At 37.5% G+C, this 27,378-nt stretch overlaps 2 protein-coding genes across 2 annotated transcripts; one reads left to right on the top strand and one right to left on the bottom strand.

The window, feature by feature from the left end:
* Nucleotides 1-750: 750 nt before the first annotated feature.
* LOC145017485 (O-fucosyltransferase 19-like) lies at nt 751-4,805 on the bottom strand. Its single transcript, XM_078975509.1, has 8 exons — nt 4,041-4,805; nt 3,172-3,244; nt 3,003-3,073; nt 2,817-2,905; nt 2,598-2,730; nt 2,253-2,485; nt 1,519-1,995; nt 751-1,328 (listed from the first exon to the last, which is right to left on the bottom strand). Exons 1-8 carry the CDS (start codon nt 4,581-4,583, stop codon nt 1,067-1,069), a joined length of 1,881 nt encoding a protein of 626 aa, XP_078831635.1. The 5' UTR covers nt 4,584-4,805; the 3' UTR covers nt 751-1,066.
* A 5,775-nt stretch (nt 4,806-10,580) lies between these two features.
* Nucleotides 10,581-11,033, top strand: LOC145016118 (uncharacterized). The gene has a single exon (XM_078974531.1). The coding sequence runs from the start codon at nt 10,581-10,583 to the stop codon at nt 11,031-11,033; it is 453 nt and encodes a 150-aa protein (XP_078830657.1).
* Nucleotides 11,034-27,378: the final 16,345 nt, after the last annotated feature.

The raw sequence follows: 27,378 nt of genomic DNA, 5'->3' as shown, positions 1-27,378 counted from the left end.
TGTTATTGTCGTGCTTTTGACATTTTGTAAACGCTTGCGTGATAAATTTAGTGACAACTTTTAAAATCTGATATTGGTTTCAAATGAGTTCAAGGTGTAACCGACTTCATCATTTGTATAACATATTTTTATTCCCGTAAACATGTTATACACATTATAAATTCCTTATGTTTCTTTTATTTTTTATTTAATATTATTGTTGACAAATTAAATTTTAATTATTGCAAACAATGACTCAATTGAAACAACGTATTTCCACCGACTAATCCCCCTTTTTTCATCATGTTATGTGTCAAACTAAAAGGCCAAATTTAGCACAACACATACACACCCTTCTTACAAATCGATACATCAACTTCTAAACTAATGTTCATATGATTTGAAGGAGAAAAGAAACAAAAAACTACCAAACCATGTTAACTTGTATCAAAATAATCTGTTCAAACAAACTCACCCCATGAATGTTGGTATGTATGGGGTATACATATGTTAGTTCTCTAATAATTATATCATTTCATGTAACTTTTATGTGATCTAATATGGAATAGTGGTAAAAGTAGACTACTGTTTAGTGAGTTCTACTGTTCTAGACTATATCTGAAATTAACTGTTTTCAGTTGAATTTTAAAAAATCACAGAAGTAAAATTTATATCTTTAATCTTTAAATCTCTTCGAAAGAATTTAAGCGATCAAGATACAACAGCTATAAAATTTAATTATTCTTTAATAAATTTATCAAAAGTATCAAAAATAAAAATATAATTCTTGCTTAAAACACTAAAAAATGTACATGATTTAAATGCACATGATGGGCACGTGACAAACACCCAACATGAAAACATCATCTTTCTTATCACGTGAAATATAATTGCCTACATTCATTTGTATATGTATAAGATGTGAAAAAGTATGGCAAATAACATTTGTATCATTTCAATATATATGCCCCGTTTTCTAAAATCTATAACTTTTACGCCCAAAAATATAAATTTAAAATAAAACCTCCGTGTTTTGTCTCGGTCAAGCAAGACTACGTATGTGTACTATACAATAGTGCAAAAATGCCTATTTCCGTGATGACAACGAATCTCGTGGGGTCTGTCTCTGATCAAACTGTGTGCTGTTAGATCTGTCATTCGAACTTTTACAAATGCATCCTGGAAACGGATTCGCGTAAAAGTTCTCTTCTACCCTTGGAGACTCTCCTACTTTCCTCTCGGATGGTGCACCTAGTCGGTCTTTATGAATATTCTTGACTCGAGAACTAAATACGTCCCATGATATCAATCCATTGTCCAATCGATCTATCATTTTTACAAATTGTTGCCTGAAAATCAAAGAAACCATCATTAAGTTATAACGTATGTATGTATGTTTCTGCAAAACAGTTATTCTTCCAGCAAACCCTGGTTGGACATCGTCATATGTAAATTAGGTATACACCTAGTGCCCACAAGTAGCCAATTCACATTGGAATTGTAACTTTTACACTGTGACTATTAAGACTGTAAAAATACCTGTTAGGGCTAATAGTTTTACGGAACCCTTCAAACTTCCGATGCCCTTGTACCACCTTTGCCATATTCCCGTCATACGTATATACAAACACATCGCTCTCAAGGGCAACAACGTAATCAACCGCCGCAAGACGGTTTTGATAGTTCTTAAATGTATCCAACTCTTCTTGAGTCATAAGTGTGCTATGTGAAAAGACGTTTTTGTACTCATTTCGAAATGCATCCATGCTTTTACTACCGAATATTTCTCCCGCGACTATGTAAATACTTGTGTTTGGAGGGTACCCCATGGCTTTAAGGAACAAAGCAGCCTCTCTAGGTGACATGGGGCATCCCCCTTGTTGTCTCTTTTCTTTACTGTTTATTTCCTTTTCTTTCCAATGTTTTACACCATATCTCATTGCTCTTAGCTCTTGTGCTTCATCTGTTGTTAAGTTGTGGCTGCATCCTGTGAACGCAAGCATATCTTTTTCATATCTGCAAAGTAAATCAAGAATCAGTTTTGGAACCACATTTCATATGCGAAATTAAAGGTCGAATTTATGGCACTCATAAAGATATGCGATAGAAAAAAGTGCTGTGTTTGTCTCCAATCGCGGCTTTCAGAGTCAAAAGGACCACATTCCATCTTCAAAAATGATATCGAATATCATGTAACGATGCAATTGGAAAGTAATAAGTTTGACTTTGAAAGTCAAACCCAACAAAACCATCATGATTTGAAAAGATATTACCTCAAATGTAGCGCGATAAAGGGTTCGCCATTGCTTCGTAGTCTTGAAACCAACTTTTTTCCGAGCTCTTCAATCTCCTCAGAGTAACGAAGGGCCTCATAATTGGCTCGACATCTAAGCTTTTGAAAAGACGACGCGAGTCCATTGTTGACTAGTCTTGAATCGGTATGTGTAAACTGAATTACTTTGTGTTTTTTTAACAAAAAAGACATCTCCCCTCTATAATAACTTGCCTGTATTGATCAATATATTGATTTAAGTCACAAGAACAAGAGAGAGAAAAAAAAAAGAGTTTGGTTTTGGGTTTGAATTAGATGATTAGATATAGTTAAGTTATATACACACCTTTGACCATGAAATAGGAGCCTTGAAATGTGGTTTTTTTGTTGCGAATTCAGGTGGTAAAGACTCTATGATCTCAATATCGTCTCTTAGAACTTCCATGAAATGCCTCCAATCGAAAATGTCCTTAAAATCACTTCATAAGAAGAAGATTATTAAGATGTGTGGATATATGATGTTTAAAATGTATTTGTAAAAGAATTAGTCATATTTATTTCGTACCTCGGATCAGTCCAAAAAGATTGATGATCAAGTGAAGGAAGGACCAGGGTGGCATTCATAATCTTGGCAATAGCAACCATGTCACATATCTATGATGATAATAAGTTAGAGATTTTCTAAAAATAGAAAGTTTTATTTCGTTACACTAATATAAAAATACATAGGAATTTTTGATCGACAACTCACCCCGGTTCTCATTTGATTTAATCCACCGTTGGCATGAACAAGAAGATACCCATTTGTCGCAGAGTTTGTTTCTATAAGGAAACGAATAAATAGTTTAGAAAATGACATTTAATATTCGATATTGATGGTGAATTATGTGATAAAAACAAGAATAATTTCGACTACTAACTTATACGGTTTTTGGGTCTAACAATGCATTGATGATAGTCATTGCTGTTTGGTTTCATCCAGATTTCTTCAACCTGTGGGATAAAAACAACGAAATTACACAGGTTAAATCACCCTTCTATATTGCTCCATGTGTCAAAATAAAATTGCGTTTTTTTTAATTTGTACAATTAAATTAATAATCTGTTTTGGAAGTTTACGAGAATCCTGAAAGAAATCTAATAAAAAAAATAGCCTCCTATGTTCCAATTTTTTATTATTTTAAAAAAATACGCTTTAAAGATTAAATTAATAATCTTTTTTGGCATTTTATGACCTCAAAGAAATCTACTTATCTACCCACGATATATAAGAACTTTCCATTCTAACGAGGGTAAAAAGGTAATTTCAGGATATAATAGTGGAAAGGCCATAAAAGATAATGGGTAGAAACCCAATTTCAGTTTTCACCTGAGCTTGACTTATGGTCAATTGCCAAACGTCAAAATTCTATAAAGACTATATTTCATTGTTGATGCCCACTCCTTGTTCTTGACCAAATCAAATAAAAAAATATATAAATATAATTCCATTAAAATATCCGATGATTTATGATTATAACCCAATAAAAAATTGAACTAAAAATCAATATCGGTAATTATGATTTTTGATTTCTCTATTGGGTTTGGGTAGAAACCCAGAAAATACGAAAATTTAAAGACTCGATTTTTCAATTTAAATAAACTCGAATCATTAAGTAAAATCTAAACCACAAAACCCAGAAGATTTAAGCTCTTAGATCATGATTTTGTATTTCTCTATATCAAAATTCTTCGGTTTAAGGATAATTCGAAATAGAAAAAAGGAAATGAGAAAAAGATATATGCTTACAGAATGCTTCGAGTATTTTTCAAATGCTCTCATGGGCATGGAAGAATCAATGTCTGATAAAACTCTCTGCGCCTTAACGGAATCGCGTTTATAGTCCCTCAAGATGAACATTCCGGCGTTATAACCACCCTCCGCCTCCGCCACGTGACTCCCCGCCATATATGCAGTCTTCAGAAAAACCGTAAAAACCACCACCACAATCAGAAACCCAAACAGGGTACGCCCTAGATTTTTCCCTTGTCTCAAAGACTTCAAAATCCGTTTTTCCGGCGACCCTTTTCGTAGAAAGAAGTAGTTGTTATGGTGGTGGTGGTGGTGGTGGCAAGTGGCGGTACAACACCCTAAACAGTTAACCGTCGTTTCTGAAACATAATCTAAATAACCATTACACTGATACCCATTTGGGGTTTCGGTAGGCGGCGACTCTATCGTCGGAACAACCGGTTCAGGCATTAGTTCCGGTATACGGCGGCGATGGGTTGACTGTATGCCGATTATAGAACTGCCGGCGATGGGGTTCGTAGTGGCGCCACCGGTTGACATCCAAAAATAACGATCACACAGAAGAAGAAAAAAGAAGAAATTTAAGGATATATCGAAACAAACCGCAATGTTTCGGATTAAAAACCGGTGATTTGGGCTGTTATGATTTGTGATATTTATAAAATCATTTAGGGTTTATTTTTTTTCCTCAGCGTGTGGAATAAAAGTTGAAGAGGGCGGAATACAAGGCTGCCATTTTAGTCCATGTGGCTGCCAAATATGATGTCGTTTGGGTGTATTTATAGTCTCCTCTGTGTCTAACAAAACAGAATATCAGACCAATTCTCTCCAATATTTTTATTTTTTATAATAAAAAGTTGTTTGTATTATACTTTATTATTTATACCTTGTAAAATTATTTTTTATAACAAAAAACTTGTTAAAGTAATGCCATACGTGTCCCAGATCATCATTATATAAGGAAAGAAAGTTTTATCTGCCCTTGTGTTAAGGTTGTTATATTTTATTATGGGAACGTTTTATAAAAAACATTCTATCTTTAGTGTATATTTAGTTATATCATTAGTAATGTTATAAGATATATATGTTTGTTTGGGTGGAAAGTGGAAATTGTGTAACACATCATATGTTTTTATATGAATTACGGTAAATTTGAAATTGATTTGAATAATTATAAATGCATAATTTTATCTTATATGTACATATTATAAAGACTATCAGGTTACCGTTAATAACTTATAAGGGTAATGATATTTACCGTTTAGTCACTGAATGTATTTTTTTTTAGGTGATTTATCATTAAACTCTTTTAATATGCTTAAAGAATATATATCAATATAACCATTTATTGTAGGTATAACAAGTTATAGTGATGATTTGAAGAAAAATGGTTAAAAGCTTAATACATGGATATTACACCTCATTTTAAAAGCTTACATGGATATTACGATAATTCTATTTCATTAGGCCTATTAAATTATGGCACAACTCGTTCATCCCCTCTACATCCGTCTATGATTTCTTTGTAACAACCAAAAACTTGGATTTGGATGTTTAGAAAGTAAGAAAGAAGTGAACAAGTGAGAAAAATACAAGAAAATTTAATAAGTGACAGTTGGTCAAAAAGCGTAATTTGATCATTTTACATTACCACCAAAGGAAAAAAAATTACAATACGATAGGTAGCACTTTTATGTATGTTAATAGAAGTCAACTAATTCATTGGAAATAAATTTTATAGAAATAAGGGCAAATAAGGCTGGAGGAAGTGGTGCCACCGAAACCGCACTCCCTCCCCCGCCACATAGCCTCATGTTATTTTTTACCACTCAAATGTGGTTTCTTGCCACACTTTTCATTTTTTTTATTTTTTTGTTTTTTTAAGTATTTTAATTTAATAAAACTTCTTTTTTTTTTTAACTAATTTAATTTAATATACCTTCTATTTTAATTAAAAAAAACATAATTCTTCATTACTTGAAAAAAAAATAGTACATTGCGTTACCAAAAAAAAAAAAACAAAAAAAAAAATCACACACATGACATTTAAATAACCCTAGAAACTTAAAAAACATAAATAAAATAACTAAAGGAAACCACATAAAGTCATTCTCCGAGAACTCTTCCTCGGGGTCATCCGGTGGATCCAAATTAAGGTTAATATTTTGAACCCTGTAAATGTGTTCCACCAAGTCATTGCGAAGATTGTGAAATGTTTCGGTGCAACGTATCTCTGCTCTCCTGTTTATATACTCTTCGCCACCAATTTCTATTGGCTGTGTCTCTGGTATGATTTCTTCGTCGTCAAACGCACATATCGCTCTTCCTTCGTCTTCAATAATCATGTTATGCAATATAATACATGTATACATGATTTCTTGAAGTTTTTCCTCGCCCAAATAAGCTGCTAGTTTTTTCAATATGAACCACCATTTCTTCAGAGCTCCAAAAGCACGCTCAACATCCTTCCTAGCTATTTCTTGAGCTCTCTTGAATTTCTTTCGTCTAGAACCATGCGGAGCTGAAAACGATTTAACAAACACAGCATACTCAGGATAGATTCCATCGACCAGATAATAACCATACTTATATGGCGTTCCATGCACTTGAAAAGAAGAATCTGGTGCGGATCCATCGTATATGTTGTTAAATATTGGTGAACGGTTAAGAACGTTGATGTCGTTAATCGAACCAGGAGAACCAAAAAAAGCATGCCAAATCCACATATCTTGTGATGCAACTGCTTCAAGTATTACCGTTGGGTGACCATGATCACTTCGGGTAAATTGCCCATGATATGCTGTAGGGCAATTTTCCCATGCCCAATGGAGACAATCTAAGCTTCCTAGCATTCCAGGAAATCCATGCACACTAGCATGATGAGCTTGCAATTGCAAAATGTCATTACGTGTAGGCTTACGTAAATATTTTGGACCATAAAACTGAATGACAGTTTTGCAGAAAAAATGGAGACTGTCTCGTGCTATCCTAGCAGACATCCTAAAACTTTCGTCTAACGCATCAGACGGAATGCCATATGCTAACTGACGAAGTGCGGCCGTGCATTTTTGTAACGGAGTGAAACCGGGTGTACCTCTAGCATCGTGGCGTTGTTGGAAAAAACTGCACTCCCTCGTTACATCTTCAACTATACGTTCGAATAAACCTTTGAGCATTCTGAAGCGCCTATGAAAATAATACCCTTGGTAAGTGGCATTCTCTGCAAAAAACTGCACTCCCTCGTTACATCTTCAACTATACGTTCGAATAAACTTTTGAGCATTCTGAAGCGCCTACGAAAATAATACCCTAGGTAAGTGGCATTCTCTGCAAAATAGTCTTGTACCAAACGTTGGTTGGCTTCTTCACGATTTCTGTAAATGTATCTTCGTGTTCTCTGTTGAGAACTTGCAGCTGCGTTGTTACATACAACGTTGTATGTTTGTTCCGCCATTTGAACACACGCAATAGCGGTATCAAAAATAGTCTGAAATTCTTCAGAAGATGAAGAAGATGACATTTTTGGGAGAGTAGTGATTTAAAATATATATATATATATTTTGAGAGATAGAGAAGATTATGTTGTGAATAAAATAGTTAAGTTGATATGTGTATATATAGGGAAAAAAAAACGAATCTTCAATTTCAACGGTCAAAAAGTGACCAGCCAATCAAAAAACGCGGTCTTGAGGGGCCGCACCGCGGTTTAGACCGCAGCAAACCGCACCCTAGGGGCGGTGTTCCATGCTGAGTTGGCATGGAAGCGCGGTCTCAGACCGCACCACACCGAGAAGTCTAAGAAGAATTGTGAAAAATAAAATTTCACATAAATGATGAAAGTAGCAACTTTAGAGCTTTGGTAGACTAATCTTGTATCTCGAGATATGTAGACATTCACATCTATCCTACTTAAGGTTATCAAGATCAAAATGATTCATCCAGTTGTGACTCACGCAACAATAATGACCATAGCACTTAGCTTCCTATTTTTCAATCTCATTCCAAATATATTTTATCCTTTCTTAGTATTGTATGGGATGAATCTTCTCCCGCTTTTACTTTGTGTAATACATATTGAAATAAATGGATTTTAATTTTTATCTTGTTATTTTGTTTAAATTTATAGTTACAATATGTCCAACATAGCAAAACTCAAGTTTGCAGCACTTGAAGTTAGTGGGAAAAACTATGTGTCATGGATGATATATACATCTTGAGTCTATGGGAATCTCAAATGCTATATATGAATTTAATAATTTTTTGGCACAAGACAAGGTGAAAGTACAAGTTTCCCTTTGTAAGCATATTGATGAAATGTTGTGTGACATCCCCCAAATCTCGGCCAGAAAATACCGATTTCATTTATGCTTTTTAAAATAATTTTCAGAGTAAATCCTTTTAATTTTAAAAGAGATGCGGAATTTGTTCCCAAAAACAAAACATGATAAAATAGATATTTATCAAAACATTTCATAAAGAAATATGATTTCATTTCATAGTCAAAAGTCGGGATGTCATGTTCCGATACAGATCATAAAGCATAAACGATAGCATTACAAGTCTTTCAACAAATATATACATATACAGACTTGTAAACAAAACAACTTGATGTTTGCCCATCTTAAGCTCTTGCGCCACTTCCTGTAAAATAAATCAACTGAGTGGGTCAGGCTTGGGAGCCTGGTCCCACAATAAATAATTAAATTAATTATTATCAACCAACAATAACCCAGTTACCCATTCCCGTTATTCTCACTTTATGTCCCTAAAATAACTAACACAAGGGACCTAGTCTAAGAATATTTCATCGGGGCGACTACACATGCTTTGGGGGTTCCTCAGCAATATAAGTCAAATAAGGCAACCATGGGGGGGATGGAATACAACGAATGAACACCCAAGTTCATTAACACCTACAGGTTATGAGCCTGCTAGCGTTCCACTGGACTGTCTAGAAAAGTCCGTGGTCATCATCTAAATTCCGCTAGATGACTGGATCAAAACAACATCGAGGCCTCTCATCTGTTTATTACACACCAACTATCTACCCATATTCTACCCAACATATTAGTAGATAAAATATACATTTTTATACGTAGTTTCAAAACCTGTATAGCATGCTCAATCAAAACATTTTTCACATAACAGATGAGGCACACACACATAACACGTATTTCATAGAGAAATAATCAGATCTATAAGATAGAAGAGAGTGAGTATACATTCACATATATAACAACAAAATATATACACATAGCACGTATTTTATATAAAATACTTCATAATATTGTGTTGGAATGAAAGTAACTACACACTCACTTGATCAGAAGATGATCGGGCAGCACTACGACTTGCAGAAGAGGTGTTTCTCCGTAGATCTGGAAGATCTTCACAAAACCGGGCTCCTCGCGGGCAGCGTTTCGGCTCGGGAATAACGCTCTTCGGGATTCTCGGGGCTTCGGATCTTGCTTCGGGGCTCGGGAATATTAACGGGGCTTCGGGGTATAAACGGCACACAAAACGAGGCAAAACTTAGAGAGAGAAGAGTTTGAACAAGAGAAAATGGCTGAATTCGAGTTCTATTTATAGGCTGCTAGGTCTGGGATTACGCGGGGCGTACTCGGGTTACGCGGGGGGTACTTTGACGTCACTGCGTGCGTCGACTGTTGGCACTCGAGTATTGGTCAGACAAGTTGCATCCGACTGAGTACGCAGGGCGTACTCAAATTACGCGGGGCGTAATTGACTTGTCAATTTTCTAAATTGCGTAACTTTCGCATACGAGCTCCGTTTTTGACGTTCTTTATATCCACGCGAAGTTTAGACCATACTCTACAACTTTCATTTAGACTCCATTGGCTAATTTATACTTTTATTTTTATTATTTATTTTTAGAAGGCCGGGACAGAAAAACTTCGTTATAAATTCATAACTTCTTCGTCTGACGTCCGTTCTCGCCTAACTTTTCATCGTTTCTCTACTAACAATGAGATCTTCGATTCTCATTTAGATTGTTTCGGCTAAAAACCGCTCGATCTCAAATCGAGTATTCGGGCTGCATACTGCTAAGTCGAAACTTAGAAAAATCATAACTTCCTCATACGAAGTCAGATTTGGGCGTTCCTTTTATGCACGCTCTCGGTTTAACGAAATCTACGACTTTCGTTTAGATCGCTAAGGCTAAATATCGCTCTATCTTAAATTCATATTTTACGTCACTCGGCGTCGTACCGGTTCTGTCTCGAAACTTCGACAGGTCATAACTTCTTCGTTATAACTCGGATTTTGGCATTCCTTATATCTCCGGAATCCTTGTTTCAACCACTACAACTTTATGCAAAGATGTCAGGCTTATCTCACACTTTAATTTTTACGCTTATTTTATTCTTAATTCATTAAATTATAAAAATCAAGAAAATAAACACATAAATCACATAATTCACAAATAATACATTCTTATTATTTCAAGTTGAGTTACAAGGTTAACCTAGACTATTACATTGCTAAAAATGGCAAGCCCAGAAACACAGGCGTTACATGTTGAGATTTGAATATCTTGATATTACTAATCCAAGTATTCTCTGGAATCTATTGAAAGAAAGATTTGATCATCAAAAGGAAGTTATACTTCTAAATGCTAGAGATGCATGGAGAACACTAAGGTTTCAAGACTTCAAGAAAGTAAATGAATACAACTCAACTTTGTTCAGAATATGTTCACAACTCAAGTATTGTGGACAAGAAGTTATTGATGAAGATATATTGGAGAAAACTTACTCCACGTTTCATGCAAAAAACATTACCTTGATGCAACAATATCGGTTGCAAAAGTTCACAAGATATTCTGAACTGAATGTATGCCTGCTTGTTGCAGAGCAAAATAATGAGCTCTTGATGAAAAACCATGAATCTCGTCCAACGGGATCAGTAGCACTTCCTGAAGAAAATGCTAGAAATACTGATGGTCATCGAAACAATACACATGAATGAGGGTGTGGTCGTGGTCGAGAACGAGGCCATGGCTATTTTAATCGAAACCAAATCCATAATCATAACCGCAATTCTGGTTATGGACAAGGTAATAATCATGGTCGTGACCAAATCCATAATCATAACCACAACCTTCGCAACCATCACAACCATCACAGATAAAATAGCAATCTACTTTAGTATCGTAAAATGCATGTTGATTTGGTAGTTTTGGTTTTGTGGTGGTTATTTGCTAAAAAGTTTGGTAATTTGGTTTTTGTCCCAAGTGCAAAATATAGCAATGTACTTTGGTTTTCTATCTTACTTTAAAAATAACAATGTATTTTGATAGTTTTTGTTTATGTTTGACGATCTAACTTATAAGTTTATATATATTGTTATTAATTATGTAGTTGGAAAATCTTCGTGCAATGCTCGCCGACCCGACATGTAGGGATGAGTTTTATTCGTTTTTTCAATCCCAAAATAATCAAGGAAACGATGGGAACGACGATGAGGGTATGTAACAATGGGTTTTATTTGCATATGTTGTCTCGTTTTGCTACTTAGTAGATTGTAAAAATTTTGTTGTTTTGCTACTCGGATAGTATGACTTTTGATATTTAATTGTATTTTGGATGTTTGTTTGTAATAGGATGTTTGTTTGACACTATTATGTTTGATATTTAATAGGATGTTTGTTTTGTAATTAGCGTCGACACTATTGGTTTTGATATTTAATCGAATATTGTTATTATCGGCGACACTTTTACCTGCGATATTATCACCGGCAATGAAAATCATTATTTAAAAAAAAATTGAAAACAAATTACCGGCGACAGAGCTCATTACCGGTGACACTTTTGCCGGCGACACTTTTATCGGCGACAAATGTCATTCCCGGCGACAACATTATTAGCGGCGACACTACTCATTAACGGCGACATACTAATAGCGGCGACTATTATCATTAGCGGCGACAAACTGATCAATAGCGACGAGGTAGTAGCGGCGACTCATTACCAGCGACGCGTCGCCGCTATTATCAGTACCCGCGATTTTTGGGACTTTTACCGGCGACTTTTGTCGTCGGTAATGGCCTTTTTCCTTGTGGTGAATCAAATGAAAATGTGTTTGATAGATGATGTCGACCATTGATTACCATTTTATACAATAAATAATCGAAGAACTTTCCAGAAATTTTGCTTCTATTGACAAAATCTTCAGTAGACATAACCTCCTGTTCATGTTGCTGATCGATGATGTCGACATTATCGTGATCGGATAAAACCAATTCATCAATCACTTGAAAATATTTCACTGTCAAACATATCGTGGGTATCTTCATAATCGTGGGGGAATAACAAATATATAAATGAATTGTTATGAACTACAATTATGAGTGTAGAATAAGGTTGAATGAACCAACGTTTAAAGATGAAGATGGATACAATATAATAGGTTTGACTAGTTGTAATTGGACTGTTTGTTATTATGGAAATTATGGAATATTTAATTTACCATAGTTATAGGAAATTAACATTGAATTAGTGATTAAATAAATTATGCATAGCCCAAAATGCCCTTAGTAAGCTAAAAATTTTAATTAATAAATTTTTCATATTGATTGGTTGATATTTGTTCTCATGTTCTCACTTTAAAATATGTTTATTTATAACTTTTGATCAAAAACTTTATTTTAATATTTTTTTGTGGTCCACTTGATATGATATAATCATTACTGAAATATATGTGGATTGTCGATATTTTTACCTCACATTCTATTTACGAATCGCAGCGGAGTTATCTCACAAATTAAAATTATGTTTTAGTTTCTTATATAATTTCTTTTTTATTATTTTTCTTAAAATATAATTTCAAGCTTCATTTTTTTTTTGCATCCTCCATACTTAACTGTTTAGATTTAAACTTTATTTTGAAACTTTTGTGATCCATTTGATATGACTTAATCATATTTTTATGTGGACTCTTAACATTTGGAAATCACATATTATATATATATATATATATATATATATATATATATATATATATATATATATATATATATATATATATATATATGAATTACAAAGAAGTTACATGGAGCATCAAACTACATTTTGGTGCTTACAAGATTTCTTTTTATATTGTTTGTTTTTATTAATTTCAAACGAGTTTTTCAACATACTAGGTTGCCGCAGCATCGCACTGACGGTTAAAACCCTAATTTTAAATTAAATAACAAAGATACAATTTTTTTAATAACGTATAATTACAACTATCTATATTAATAAATCGAAATCATTTTTAACACATGTTACTTCCTCAAAACTTCTATTACATGTCATTACGTGGTATTTTAGAATTACTTAAATTCTATTTTTTATTAATTAACCAATTCCACTAACTTTGTTATATATTTAAAATATTAATTCTATTTAATATGTAAATAAACCATTTTGGGTTCATTTTTTTCGTACTCTTTATAATCTCCTAGACTTAAGACACAGTTACTTATATTACCTTTTCGATTTGGCATTTCAATAGCGACATAACCATTTTCAAAAAAATCAAGTTAATTTATTGTGGTATCAATCATGCAACATGGTTCAATCATACAAATCACATACACAAATCCTTATTTACTATAATTTTTTTTAAAAAAATAAAATTCAATGCTTACATTTTCATATTAAATTTTTATTTTTAATAAATTTATATAATACACGAGTCTCACATCTAATATTAAATATATAATTATATTTTACACAATACGTGATATTACAATAATGTATAATACCTAATATTACACGTAATGTAATATCACAATAACATATAATACCTTGTATTACACTTAAAAGTTCTACAAATGAAGGTCACCCATAAACTCAAGGTGGGAATTATTAATGAAAAGTTCATTAAACTAATAAAAGCTCAAAATGTGATAAACATTAGTGAAGTTCACGACGTTAAGGGTTGATTGAGTAAACAACATTTGTACACATCATCTTCAGGATGAATCTTTAATACAAACAACATGACATGCATTATGCTTTTGGGCATTTCTTCTCGCATTTATATTTTCTTTTTATGGTTTAATATTCCAATTTCTTATTGTTGGATTGAATTTCGGGTTTTAAATAATTGTATTCATTAAAGGAAACTTTATTAATAAAAGCGTAGTCAATCAAACTTGTACCGACACGTTAAATTTTGACTCAACAAACTTGAATAATGTTATAGTTTGTATTATTTTCTTATATTCTATGAAAATACTGAAATTTTATGTATTTTATTTTAAGGTTAATGTCAAAATTAGACACTACATTATTGTATTTTTATTCACTTAATAACTTTTGATATATATATATATATATATATATATATATATATATATATATATATATATATATATATATATATATATATATATATATATATATATATATATATATATATAGGTTCAGGTTTATTTGAGACCATTCTAATTTTGTGAGACCGTGAGACCAAATCTAAAAATAATTTTAAAATGCAAAATAAATGGAAAAATCCAAAAATTCTTTTTTTTTTAAATATTATTTTTGGAACTTGAATTAACTAAAAAAAATATAAAAAAAATATAAAAAAATCCGTTTTTTTTTTTGAAAAATACGTGAAATATTCTAAATAGAATATTACACTGACATATACTAAAAAATAATTTTAAAATGCAAAATAAATGGAAAAATCTAAAAATTCTTTTTTTTTTTTAAATATTATTTTCGGAACTTGAATTAACTAAAAAAAATATTAAAAAAATATAAAAAAATCCGTTTTTTTTTTTGAAAAATACGTGAAATATTCTAAATAGAATATTACACTGTACATATTCTAAAAATAATTTTAAAATGCAAAATAAATGGAAAAATCAAAAAATTCTTTTTTTAAATATGATTTTCGGAACATGAATTAACTAAAAAAAAATAATAAAAAAATAAAAAAAATAAAAAAATGCGTCTCACGGTCTCACAAAATATAGGTGATCTCAAATGAACCTAACCCTATATATATATATATATATATATATATATATATATATATATATATATATATATATATATATATATATATATATATATATATATATATATATATGCGAAAAGTGAATATACCCTTAAGGCTATATATAAACTTAGGTACCCAAATTCACCATACCACGTTGTTTTGTGTCATATAATACATTCTAATTGCCCACTATTCTTATAATTTAACTTCTAACTTGATTTACTTCCATGATTTTTATAAATTCAACATTTATCTTCCTCTTACATAATTTTCATTTTCAACTACAATATATATAGCCTAATAGGTGATCAGCAAAAAGAAGTGATGTAAGAGGAAGGTAATAGTGAAATTTCGAAAACCTTGAAAATAAATCAAGTTAGTGGTTGAAGTTTAAGAACATTATAATGAATATATCAAACAAAACGATTTATTATTATGTGTTTGGGTAGCTAAGCTTATATACTCTTAATGATATATTCATTTTTCCATATATATATATATATATATATATATATATATATATATATATATATATATATATATATATATATATATATATATTACAGTTTCATTGATTTACTGTGTTTTTGTATGCTTTTACAATTTGTTTTTTAAATTTTCATTTTCTAAATTTTGTGTTTAGATGTTTTTCCACAAACTCTTTTCGTAACTTCATTTTTACATGTTTTTCACGATTCATTTTTACAATTTCATATTTACATTTTTTTCACAACTCATTTTTAAGACTTCATTTTGTGTATATTGTTTTTACATGATTCCTTGTGTAACATACACGTTTCGAAATCGTGTTTCGTAATGAATAAAATTGTGAAATACTATGTGAAATTGAGTGTTGAGTTCTAACAAAATGGTTTTACTAGAAATGAAATAAAACTATGTTTAGAATCACTCAGAAAATATTGGAAGTCTTATGAGATTCTAATAAGCCATATAGTGAAATTTAGCGACAATATAAAAATTTTAAATCAGTAAAATTTTATTATTTGATGTTGTAGAGAATCTCGTTAGAAACTTGTAGGCGAAAACCTCGTCGAAATCCGAGTTATAACGAAGAAGTTATGACCAACCGAATATCTGCGACAAAACTGGCACATCGCCGAATGACGTAAAAAGTGAGTTTTTGATAAACTACTTTTTAGCCTTAGTAATCAAAATGAAAGTCGTAGTATTCGCTAAACCGAGAAATTCGATAAAAAGAACGCCAAAATCTGACTTCGTTTTAGGAAATTATGATTTTTCGAAGTTTCAACTTAGCAGTAGACAGCTAAAAACTCGAATTTTAGATCGAGTGATATTTGACCGATACATCCTAAATGAGAATCGAAGGTCTCGTCATTTGTAATAGAACGGTAAAAAGTCTGACGAAAACGGATGTCGGATGAAGAAGTTATGAATTTTTAATGGATTTTCCTGTCCTGGTCTGTTAAAAATAATAATATTAAAAATAAATTCAAAATTAGCCGATGAAGTCTAAACGAAGGTTGTAGAGCGTAATTTTAGCTACGCGTGCATATAAAGAACGTAAAAAACGAAGATCGTATGCGAAAGTTATGAATTTTAGAAGTTTGGGGCACATTTTCCGAGAAATCTCGCATGAACACTGCCGACCACGTCACTTGTTCCTATGCGCGCCACGTATGCGAGCCGAAGACATGTCCTCCTTGTGTTCCCTTCGCTCCTGCTACCAACGGAGACCCTCGTTGCTGCCACGTCCCTCGCACGAGGAAGCTACGCCACCGAGACGTGGCCAGTCCGAGACCGCCACCTGCCCTTCCCGTGTCGACCTACGAAGCGAGCCACCTGGAGGCTCGAATGCGAGCCACGTGCTTGCTTCTGATTGCTCCGGATCCGAGCCCTCTCGCCTATAAATAGGAGGCCTGCGAACCCTCCGGGCTAAGATTAGAAAATTCACACTTTTCACCCCTTTTTCCATATTTTCTTCATTTTGACTTTCCCCAAAGCCCCGGTATCAATTTTAGCACCCAAAACACGTCCCGAAGCTCCCGAGAAGCCCGAAAATTTTATCTTTTCGGTTTTGAAGCCCTACCTTCGCAGAGCCCGGTTTTCAATTAAGCTCCCGGTTTTCAACATAGAAAGTCATATTTAAAGCCGAAGTGTTGTCCAAATTACTATTTTAACCCCCGGTTAACTTAAGGTGAGTTCAATATATAGGAACAATTGTATGTTATGTGTTATATGTGCTATGTGTTTTTCAGTGTTATTATTCTGAGTTATTTTCCCGTGTTATTTTATTCGCTATGTTTATAGCAATTGTAATACCTTTGACCATGTGATCAGTGAAAGGACTTAAATTCACATTGGTACTGGTACGTAGCCTCTGGCCATGTAGAGCATGTCTCTGTAAGAGAATGACTTCTATTCTATGGCATTGGCAAATGGTTAGACAAGACTATAAGCCTGAAATCTAACAAGATGTTAATCATAAATTACATGTCTTCTATGCCATTTGGGCCAAAGTTTTATTGATGTATATTAAGCATTGAAAAGTATATCTTTGAATAAAGTCTTTGATTGATATGAACGCTTGTCACATGATTTCACATATATCTTGTTGTTCCTCTTTGCTTTTGCCACATTGAAGTATATATATGGCATAACGTTATATTGTATCTATTATTGAACTCACTAAGCGTCACCGCTTACCCTATCAATGTTTAACAATTGCAGGTGATAAGTAACTAGTATGTTCACATATTGTTGAAAGATTTAGAATAGTTTGTAATAGTACTTTTGTACTTCATTTTATGTTTGTATAAATTACAATATCTTGGGTAGTTATGTAATATATAACACTTTGTAATAGACGATTTGTATCCAATAGTTTGTAATCCCTTTATCAATGTAAAATATTGCTATGCAAGTAGCATGTTTTGGAGTAATGATATTGTGAAGTATGGAAGTTTGGGTCTTTCAAAAATACGAAAGTTGAGGTCTTTCATCTTGCAATTCTTTTTTCAAATGGCTTTTGAACAAGCACTAAAAAAGAAGAAAAAATGAATTTGTAAAAATGAATTATGAAAAATATAGAAAAACAAAGCAAAAAAAGAAATTGTTAAAAATGGATTGTGAAACAAAACACGTAAAAATGAAGTTGTAATAATGAATTGTGAAAACACATGTAAAACGAAGTAAAAATGGTCAAAGTCCAAACTTAAGAGCTAGAAATGAAACATATTTTACCCGATTGCTAGAAATATGATAAATAAGGGTGGGGGTGGTGTGTGTGTGTGTGGGGGGGGGGGGGGGGGGGGGAATAAATCTCATGTTATAAGTCATCAAGCACCAAGAGATTCTTCAATTGGACTAACTATATGTTGTAACGTCCTAAAAGTATTACGTAAAAATTTTAAAATTTTAAACCAACAAAACCATATAACTATATGTTCAAAACCAATCAATGTATGTAAAATTCTCAAAACATTAGAGTGTATCAAATAGGTATTTGGATTCATCTTTGGGGGATGTCGTGCGATCAATTCGGACCCTTCATTTTCAAGCCAAAAGTATTAGAAACATTTTAAACATGAAACCGTAAGAACAAAACTCAATGAGTTCCCTAAAATACCACATACCATACATAACAATATAAGTCTATTTCAACCCCAACTAAATGTTATGAGCCAAATCATAGTCGTACCATCACTTTCTGCCATAGGAAAAACCATGGTCTTTACTTGTACATGTGTTAGGAGCCAAATCTTTGTCCTCCACACAACTATCATGGGCCAAACCTTGGTCTCTCTTGCAATGTTAGGGGCCAAACCTCGGTCTTCCATACAAATGCTAAGGTCCAAACATTGGTCTTCTATGCAAGAGCCACAAAGAGAACTAGCATCCTACATAGTATTGTGAGAAGGCTCACCTCACAGTTGATTATACTGTAACAGCCGGATTTTTTTAGGTATCTTGTATATTTATGTTTTTGGTGATTTGAGAGGGGACTCGGCGAGTTGGAGCTCAGACTCGCCGAGTAGGGACGCGGATCTGGTCGCGGGATCGCGCCTGGACTCGGCGAGTCAGCGCTGTGTAATGAAACCCTAATTTCTCGGGTTTGAGACCTATTTAAAGGGCCTAATGGCCGTCATTTGTGCTCACCAGTCCCTTGAGTGAAACCCTAATCGAGTGTGAGCATTTGGAGCAAAGTAGAAGGCCATTATTGATCTTGGAGGTGTCATTGTTGCAAGGAAGGAGAAGAACTAGCCAAGGGAAAGCAAGTGGATCCACTTCTGAGAGTTTGGAGTCAAGAGCATCACTATTGTGGTAATAATTTCGAGTTATCTTCTTCCTTGTTGATGTTTATCTAGATTTAGGGTTTTTTTAACCCTTTTGTGGCAAGATCTAGTGCCCCTTGGTCCCTTATGAGGTTTGAACCATAGATCTGGACCCTTAGAGGTCCATAGTGTCCCTTTACCCAAGCTTTTTGGGAATCAATGGAGGCTTTGGATTGGAATCCTTATGCCTTAGGTCAAAACTCCATTTATGGGCCATGGGGTGTGTTATGGGCACCAAGATATAAGATTTACGTGATGAATGAGTCTAGGGAGGCCAGATCTATAGATTGTGGAAGCATATCTGACCTTAGAAGCAAGTTGGAGTGGTTGCATGGCATGGACTCGCCGAGTCTGTTCATCAGACTCGGCGAGTGGTTTGAAGATTGCCTTGGGATTACTCAGTGAGTGGTCCAATCGAGTCATGGGTAGACTCAGTGAGTCAGGGTGAGTTGGAGAAGGACGACAAGTGGACTGAGTCGAACTGGGACTCGCCGAGTTGTTCTTGAGACTCGGCGAGTTGAGTCGGGGTGGCCCCGCGATTCTTCCAGGTGAAACTCATCGAGTGAGGGGGGAATACTCGACGTGTGGGAAGGGAATTTCAGAGGGTTAGTGAAAATGTCTAGACTCGCCGAGTCGCCATAGCGCACTTGCCGAGTCCGGTCAAAGTTGACCATTGACCGTTGACCAAAGTTGACTTGTGTTGACTTCTTGGGGATAGTCAACCTTAGAAGATATAAAGTGTTAACTAGAGGCATACATTGTTATAGGAGGAGTAGAGCTCGGAGGATCGAGCACGAGGGATATTCAGGATTCGTGAGATACCGAGATACGTGAGGTGAGTCTTGTCACTATACTTTACCTTGAGTAGGTAACCAGTGTTATGTGATAGAGTATTTGTATGCTATGTATGTTATGTGTTGTACTGCATTATTTCTATGTGATTTATGTGGTGCATGTTTATCAGAGTTAGAACCTGAGGGTTCACAGAGGTTGGGTGCACGGACCCACAGAGTTATAGCCTCGAGTGGCTATTATGTGTTAAATGTGATATTTTGAGGAACTCACTAAGCTTTGTGCTTACAGTGTTTGATGTTATTGTTTCAGGTACTAGTGACGACCGCGGGAAGGCGCGACTTGATCCGTATACACACACTCGGAGTTTTTACATTGTGATCTTGGGATTTTGTATTGACTTAAATTGGATAATTAATATGGTTGTTTTATGGAAATTAATTGAATTATGTTTTATGAAAATTTGAAAATTTTGTTTTGAAATTTACGGTGTTAAATTTGGTATCAGAGCCTTGGTTTGAGGGATTCGGGTACACCTTCGGGAGTATTTGAACTCAAACTGAGGAATTAGAAAGATATTCTCAAAAGAAAACCTAACTTTTCTAAGAGTAAAAGATTTTCTTGAAAAAGAAACAAATTCCATGAAGAAACGTGTGTACGATCAGTCAGCGCCCGAACGGTGAATTCCCAAAATACCTTTTTATTATGTAATATTGATATTGATATGATGTATCTGCATGCTAGAGTAGGCTAGGTATTGCTAATAGGACTAGAGTGGCCTGATTTGTGATGCCTTAGCCTAGGGATAGGTGAGCTGCTATGAGATGCTTGAGAGTGAGTAGGTAGCAGCGAGGGGCTTATGAGAGATATATTAGAGAATGGTCTACGCATGATAGAGTACTTGGGATTTGGGATCAGAAGAGGAAGATTTGGGGTGTGTACCGAGACGGTGTGGACAGTAGTATTGGGCCCGTACTACTGAAAACACCGGAGCGGTGCACAGTCCAAATAAGAATCTTTGGGATACCAAGAATCAAGGAGGGGTGGATTGTCGAGTGTGAGTACGCTCGAGTGAATTCTAATTTATCACATGTTGTATTTCAGAGGTTGATCATAGTGAGGACACGTCATATGCCGGAGGGTGCCGGAGCTAGTGATGAGGAGATTCGACAGATCATTCATGAGGAGGTGGCTGCTGTCATCAGGGCTGAGATACCAGAGATGTTCGGGTCTATTAAGACTGTGTTGATTAAGACATTTGACGAGCGTTACGCCGCTCTTTCTGAGGCTGCTGTTGCAGCGGCTATCGCAGTGATCGCTGCGGCGAGACCCGAGGGAGGTGATGCGTCGCTGTTTCGGGAGTTCAGCAACACCAAACCACCAGAGTTTGATGGGATACAAGATCCGGTGGCAGCTATGAGGTGGATATATGATATGGAGGGGTGCTTCTTCACTTGCTCATCTCCTGAGCATCTGAAGGTTCGGTTCGCGCTGAACCAGCTTCGCTTGGGAGCGAAGGACTGGTGGAAGTTTGTGACAGCGGATGGGAGAGGTTCACTACCATGTTCCGGGATGAGTACGTTCCCCAGGTGGAGAGGGAGCGTTTGGCACAGGAGTTTCTGACCCTCAAGCAGGGTACTGAGTCAGTTACAGCGATCACGAGGATGTTCCATGAGAGGGCGATGTTCTGCCCTGAGCACGTGTCCACTGAGCAGGCACGTATGAGCCGCTACTTGAGCATTTTGAGACGGGATATTCGGGAGTTCGCCGCGAACTCCTCGTATCGGACATTTGCTGAGCTTCAGGCAAATGCCCGGAAGAGGGAGATTGAGCTTGAGACACAGGCCAGGGAGGAGGCGGAGTCTCTGGAGAGGGATCGGCGGCCGGCACAGTCTCAGCCGGCAGCCAAGCGGGCCAAGCCCGCTGATCCCAAAACCGGGATCCAGAAGGGCCGCACTTGCGGGAAGTGCGACAAGGGTCATGATGGAGTCTGTCGAGCGGGATCTTGCTACAAATGTGGCAAGGAGGGGCATATGGCCAAGGACTGCCCCACGGGGTTTGCAATGTGTTTTCATTGCAACCAGACTGGACACCGGAAGGTGGAGTGTCCACTGTTGCGTGGAGCATCTCAGGGATCTGCTCCTGCCGCCATCAGAGCTACAGAGAGTCGGCCCGTGAAGGCCGAGGCGCCGAGAGCTCGAGGGAGAGCCTTTCAGCTGACTGCGGAGGAGGTCCGCGCTGCACCCGATGTTGTGGCTGGTACGTTTCCTTCTATGTATTTATTTTTGGTGTTGAATTATTATGCTTATATTATGTTATGCATAGGTACCTTCCTTGTGAACTCTGTGCCTGCTTTAGTGTTATTTGACTCGGGTGCGAGTCGGTCTTTTGTATCTTTGGCCTTTAGTCAGCATATCAGTGTTAGTCGTGAGGCATTGAGTCGGCCTCTGTGGGTTTCCATAGCTGCCGACAGAGTGATTTGTGCCACAGAGGTCCTCCGGGGATGTGTGTTAGAGATTTTTGGGGTGGAGTTTCCGATTGATCTGGTTCCTATTGCGATGGGTGATGTCTGTTTCATTGTGGGCATGGACTGGTTGAGCTGATTCGGCGCAGTTATCGACTATGAGCATCAGCTGGTGACCATACGAGATCCTAGTAAGGGAGTTCTTTCGGTGTACGGCGAGGGTACACGTTCTGGATCAGCCTTTTGTTCGGCCGCTAGGGCGAGGCAGTGTTTACAGCAGGGCTGTAAGGGTTTTGTGGCATATGTGATGGATACGCGAGTGATCTCCGAGAGACCGAGTTCAGTGGATGAGGTTCCGGTGGTGCGTGAGTTTCCAGATGTTTTCCCCGAAGAATTACCGGATGTGCCTCCCGTGAGGCAAGTAGAGTTCAGTATTGATTTGGTTCCGGGAGCCGCGCCTATCGCTAAGGTGCCTTATCGTCTTACACCTCTAGAGATGCAAGAGTTATCCTCGCAGCTTCAGGAGCTACTGGGGAAGAGGTTTATTCGACCGAGTAGCTCGCCGTGGGGAGCGCCCATTCTGTTTGTGAAGAAGAAGGACGGCTCGCATCGAATGTGTATTGATTATCGAGAATTGAATAAGCTGACGGTCAAGAACCATTACCCGTTGCCGAGGATCGGCGATTTATTCGATCAGTTACAGGGAGCATCTTGGTTCTCCAAGATCGATTTGAGGTCGGGCTATCATCAGGTGAGAGTGCTGGACGAGGACGTCCAGAAGACAACGTTCAGGACGCGGTATGGGCATTATGAGTTTGTGGTGATGCCTTTCGGGCTCACCAATGCCCCGGCTGTGTTCATGGATCTCATGAACAGGGTATGCAGGCCGATGTTGGACCGGTCAGTGATTGTATTCATCAATGATATTCTGGTATATTCGAGATCTAGAGAGCAACATGAGGAGCATTTGAGGGAAGTTCTTGGAGTTTTGAGATCGGAGAAACTTTATGCAAAGTTTTCCAAGTGCGATTTCTGGCTGTGGGAGGTCCAATTTCTGGGACATCTTGTTAATCAGAAAGGGATATTGGTCGATCCGGCTAAGGTTGCGGCGGTGATGAGTTGGGAGGTGCCAAAGTCACCCTCTGAGATCAGGAGCTTCCTTGGGTTGGCAGGGTACTATCGGAGGTTTATCAAGGATTTCTCCAAGATCACGGTGCCACTTACCAGATCGACCCGGAAGGGTGTTACATTTTTATGGGGTCCCGAGCAGCAGACCTCCTTTGAGACGCTTTGCCAATGGTTGTGCGAAGCTCCGGTATTAGCTCTTCCGGAAGGGATGGAAGATTTTGTGGTATTTTATGATGCATCGATTTTAGGGCTGGGAGCGGTACTGATGCAGAAGGGACATGTGATAGCATATGCATCGAGGCAGTTGAAGCCTAATGAGACGAGATATCCCACGCATGATCTAGAGTTGGGGGCAGTGGTGTTCACCCTCAAGATTTGGCGTCACTACTTGTATGGGGTTCGTTGTACGACATACACGGACCATAAAAGCTTGAAGTACTTGATGGATCAACCTAACCTAAATATGCAGCAGAGGAGGTGGTTAGATGTGGTCAAGGATTATGATTGTGAGATCCTGTACCACCCGGGCAAGGCTAATGTGGTAGCTGATGCGTTGAGCCGCAGGGCGGAGAGTACTCCACTGCGAAATGTATGTTTGAGATTGACCGTGATAGCTCCAGTTCTGGATGCCATTCGTGGGGCACAGGCCGAGGCTGTGCATCCGGAGATGCAGAAGAGAGAACGGGTCGTTGGTTTGGTTTCAGAGTTCGTTTCGGATAGCCGAGGGCTTATGACTTTTCAGGGCCGGATTTGGGTACCGTTTGTGAACGGTACGCGTACTACTTTGATTGAGGAAGCTCATAGATCGAAATTTTCGATCCATCCCGGGGCTACAAAAATGTATTTGGATTTGAGGAAAGAGTATTGGTGGCCCTGTATGAAGAGGGACGTCGCATGGTTTGTCGAGAGGTGTTTGACCTGCCGAAGGGTTAAGGCCGAGCACCAGAGACCGCATGGCAAGTTACAGCCATTGGAGGTTCCCGAGTGGAAATGGGAACAGATCACCATGGATTTCATCACCAAATTGCCGAGGACTACCAGAGGAGTTGATGCAATTTGGGTGATTGTGGATAGGTTGACGAAGAGCGCTCACTTTCTTGCCATCAGTGAGAGTTCTTCGGCGGAGAAGTTGTCAGAGGTTTATGTGAGAGAAGTAGTATCTCGGCATGGGGTGCCGATCTCGATTGTTTCGGACCGTGATGTGCGTTTCACTTCCCGATTCTGGAAGAAATTTCACGAAGAGTTGGGAACTAAACTGTATTTTAGTACCGCATATCATCCCCAGACAGACGGCCAGAGTGAACGGACGATTCAGACGCTTGAAGACATGCTTCGAGCATGTGTATTGGATTTCGGGGGTAGCTGGGATGCATATTTACCCTTGGCGGAGTTTTCCTACAACAACAGCCATCATTCGAGCATCGGTATGCCGCCCTTTGAGCTGTTGTATGGTAGGAGGTGTCGGACCCCCATTTGTTGGGGTGAGGTTAGGCAGAGAGTGATGGTCAGTACAGAGATTGTGATTCAGACGACAGAGCAGATACAGCAGGTCAGACAGAGGTTATTGACCGCCCAGAGCCGACAAAAGAGTTATGCGGACAGGCGCCGGTCCGAGCTTGAATTTCAGGTCGGCGACTTCGTTCTCCTGAAGGTTTCTCCTTGGAAAGGAGTGGTTCGGTTCAGGAAGAGGGGCAAGTTGGGGCCCCGGTTTATAGGGCCATTTTGTGTGATTGCGAGGGTAGGCCGGGTAGCCTATCGGTTGGAGTTGCTAGTAGAGTTGGGGCAGATCCACAACACTTTTCATGTGTCGCAGTTGAGGAAGTGTATAGCCGATGAATCGACAGTGGTTCCGTTAGAGGATATTCAGGTGGATGCAAGCCTGAATTATGCCGAGAGACCAGTGGCCATCAGAGATCGGAAGATCAAGGTTATGAGAAATAAGGAGGTACCTTTGGTGTTGGTTCAGTGGCAACACCGGAAGGGATCAGAGATGACTTGGGAGCCAGAGCGTATGATGCAGGAGCAGCATCCGGAACTGTTTTTAGAGCGAGACTTCGAGGGCAAAGTCTAGTCCTAGTAGGGGAGAGTTGTAACAGCCGGATTTTTGAGGTATCTTGTATATTTATGTTTTTGGTGATTTGAGAGGGGACTCGGCGAGTTGGAGCTCAGACTCGCCGAGTAGGGATGCGGATCTGGTTGCGGGATCGCGCCTGGACTCGGCGAGTCCAGGATATGGACTCGGCGAGTCAGCGCTGTGTAATGAAACCCTAATTTCTCGGGTTTGAGATCTATTTAAAGGGCCTAATGGCCGTCATTTGTGCTCACCAGTCCCTTGAGTGAAACCCTAATCGAGTGTGAGCATTTGGAGCAAAGTAGAAGGCCATTATTGATCTTGGAGGTTTCATTGTTGCAAGGAAGGAGAAGAACTAGCCAAGGGAAAGCAAGTGGAGCCACTTCTGAGAGTTTGGAGTCCAGAGCATCACTATTGTGGTAATAATTTCGAGTTATCTTCTTCCTTTTTGATGTTTATCTAGATTTAGGGTTTGTTGAACCCTTTTGTGGCAAGATCTAGTGCCCTTTGGTCCCTTATGAGGTTTGAACCATAGATCTGGACCCTTAGAGGTCCAGAGTGTCCCTTTACCCAAGCTTTTTGGGAATCAATGGAGGCTTTGGATTGGAATCCTTATGCCTTAGGTCAAAACTCCATTTATGGGCCATGGGGTGTGTTATGGGCACCAAGATATAAGCTTTACGTGATGAATCAGTCTAGGGAGGCCAGATCTATAGATTGTGGAAGCAAATCATACCTTAGAATCAAGTTGGAGTGGTTGCATGGCATGGACTCGCCGAGTCTGTTCATCAGACTCGGCGAGTAGTTTGAAGATTGCCTTGGGATTACTCAGTGAGTGGTCCAATCGAGTCATGGGTAGACTCAGTGAGTCAGGGTGAGTTGGAGAAGGACGACAAGTGGACTGAGTCGAACTGGGACTCGCCGAGTTGTTCTTGAGACTCGGCGAGTTGAGTCGGGGTGGCCCCGCGATTCTTCCAGGTGAAACTCGTCGAGTGAGGGGGGAATACTCGACGTGTGGGAAGGGAATTTCAGAGGGTTGGTGAAAATGTCTAGACTCGCCGAGTCGCCATAGCGCACTTGCCGAGTCCGGTCAAAGTTGACCATTGACCGTTGACCAAAGTTGACCTGTGTTGACTTCTTGGGGATAGTCAACCTTAGAAGATATAAAGTGTTAACTAGAGGCATACGTTGTTATAGGAGGAGTAGAGCTCGGAGGATCGAGCACGAGGGATATTCAGGATTCGTGAGATACCGAGATACGTGAGGTGAGTCTTGTCACTATACTTTAAGTTGAGTAGGTAACCAGAGTTATGTGATAGAGTATTTGTATGCTATGTATGTTATGTGTTGTACTGCATTATTTATATGTGATTTATGTGGTGCATGTTTATCAGAGTTAGAACCTGAGGGTTCACAGAGGTTGGGTGCACGGACCCACAGAGTTATAGCCTCGAGTGGCTATTATGTGTTAAATGTGGTATTTTGGGGAACTCACTAAGCTTTATGCTTACAGTGTTTGATGTTATTGTTTCAGGTACTAGTGACGACCGC

This window comes from Lactuca saligna, chromosome 9, assembly GCF_052625555.1.
Source record: "Lactuca saligna cultivar CGN05327 chromosome 9, ASM5262555v1, whole genome shotgun sequence".
In the NCBI taxonomy this organism is placed as follows: domain Eukaryota; kingdom Viridiplantae; phylum Streptophyta; class Magnoliopsida; order Asterales; family Asteraceae; genus Lactuca; species Lactuca saligna.
This window is presented reverse-complemented; position numbering and strand designations above follow the sequence as displayed.

Coding starts and splice junctions, on each gene's coding strand:
- LOC145016118 (XM_078974531.1), top strand. CDS start 10,581: ATGTTGAGATTTGAATATCTTGATATTACTAATCCAAGTATTCTCTGG.
- LOC145017485 (XM_078975509.1), bottom strand. CDS start 4,583: ATGTCAACCGGTGGCGCCACTACGAACCCCATCGCCGGCAGTTCTATA. Junction 3,245..4,040: donor AAAAATACTCGAAGCATTCT/GTAAGCATATAT, acceptor TTTATCCCACAG/GTTGAAGAAATCTGGATGAA. Junction 3,074..3,171: donor TAGACCCAAAAACCGTATAA/GTTAGTAGTCGA, acceptor GTTTCCTTATAG/AAACAAACTCTGCGACAAAT.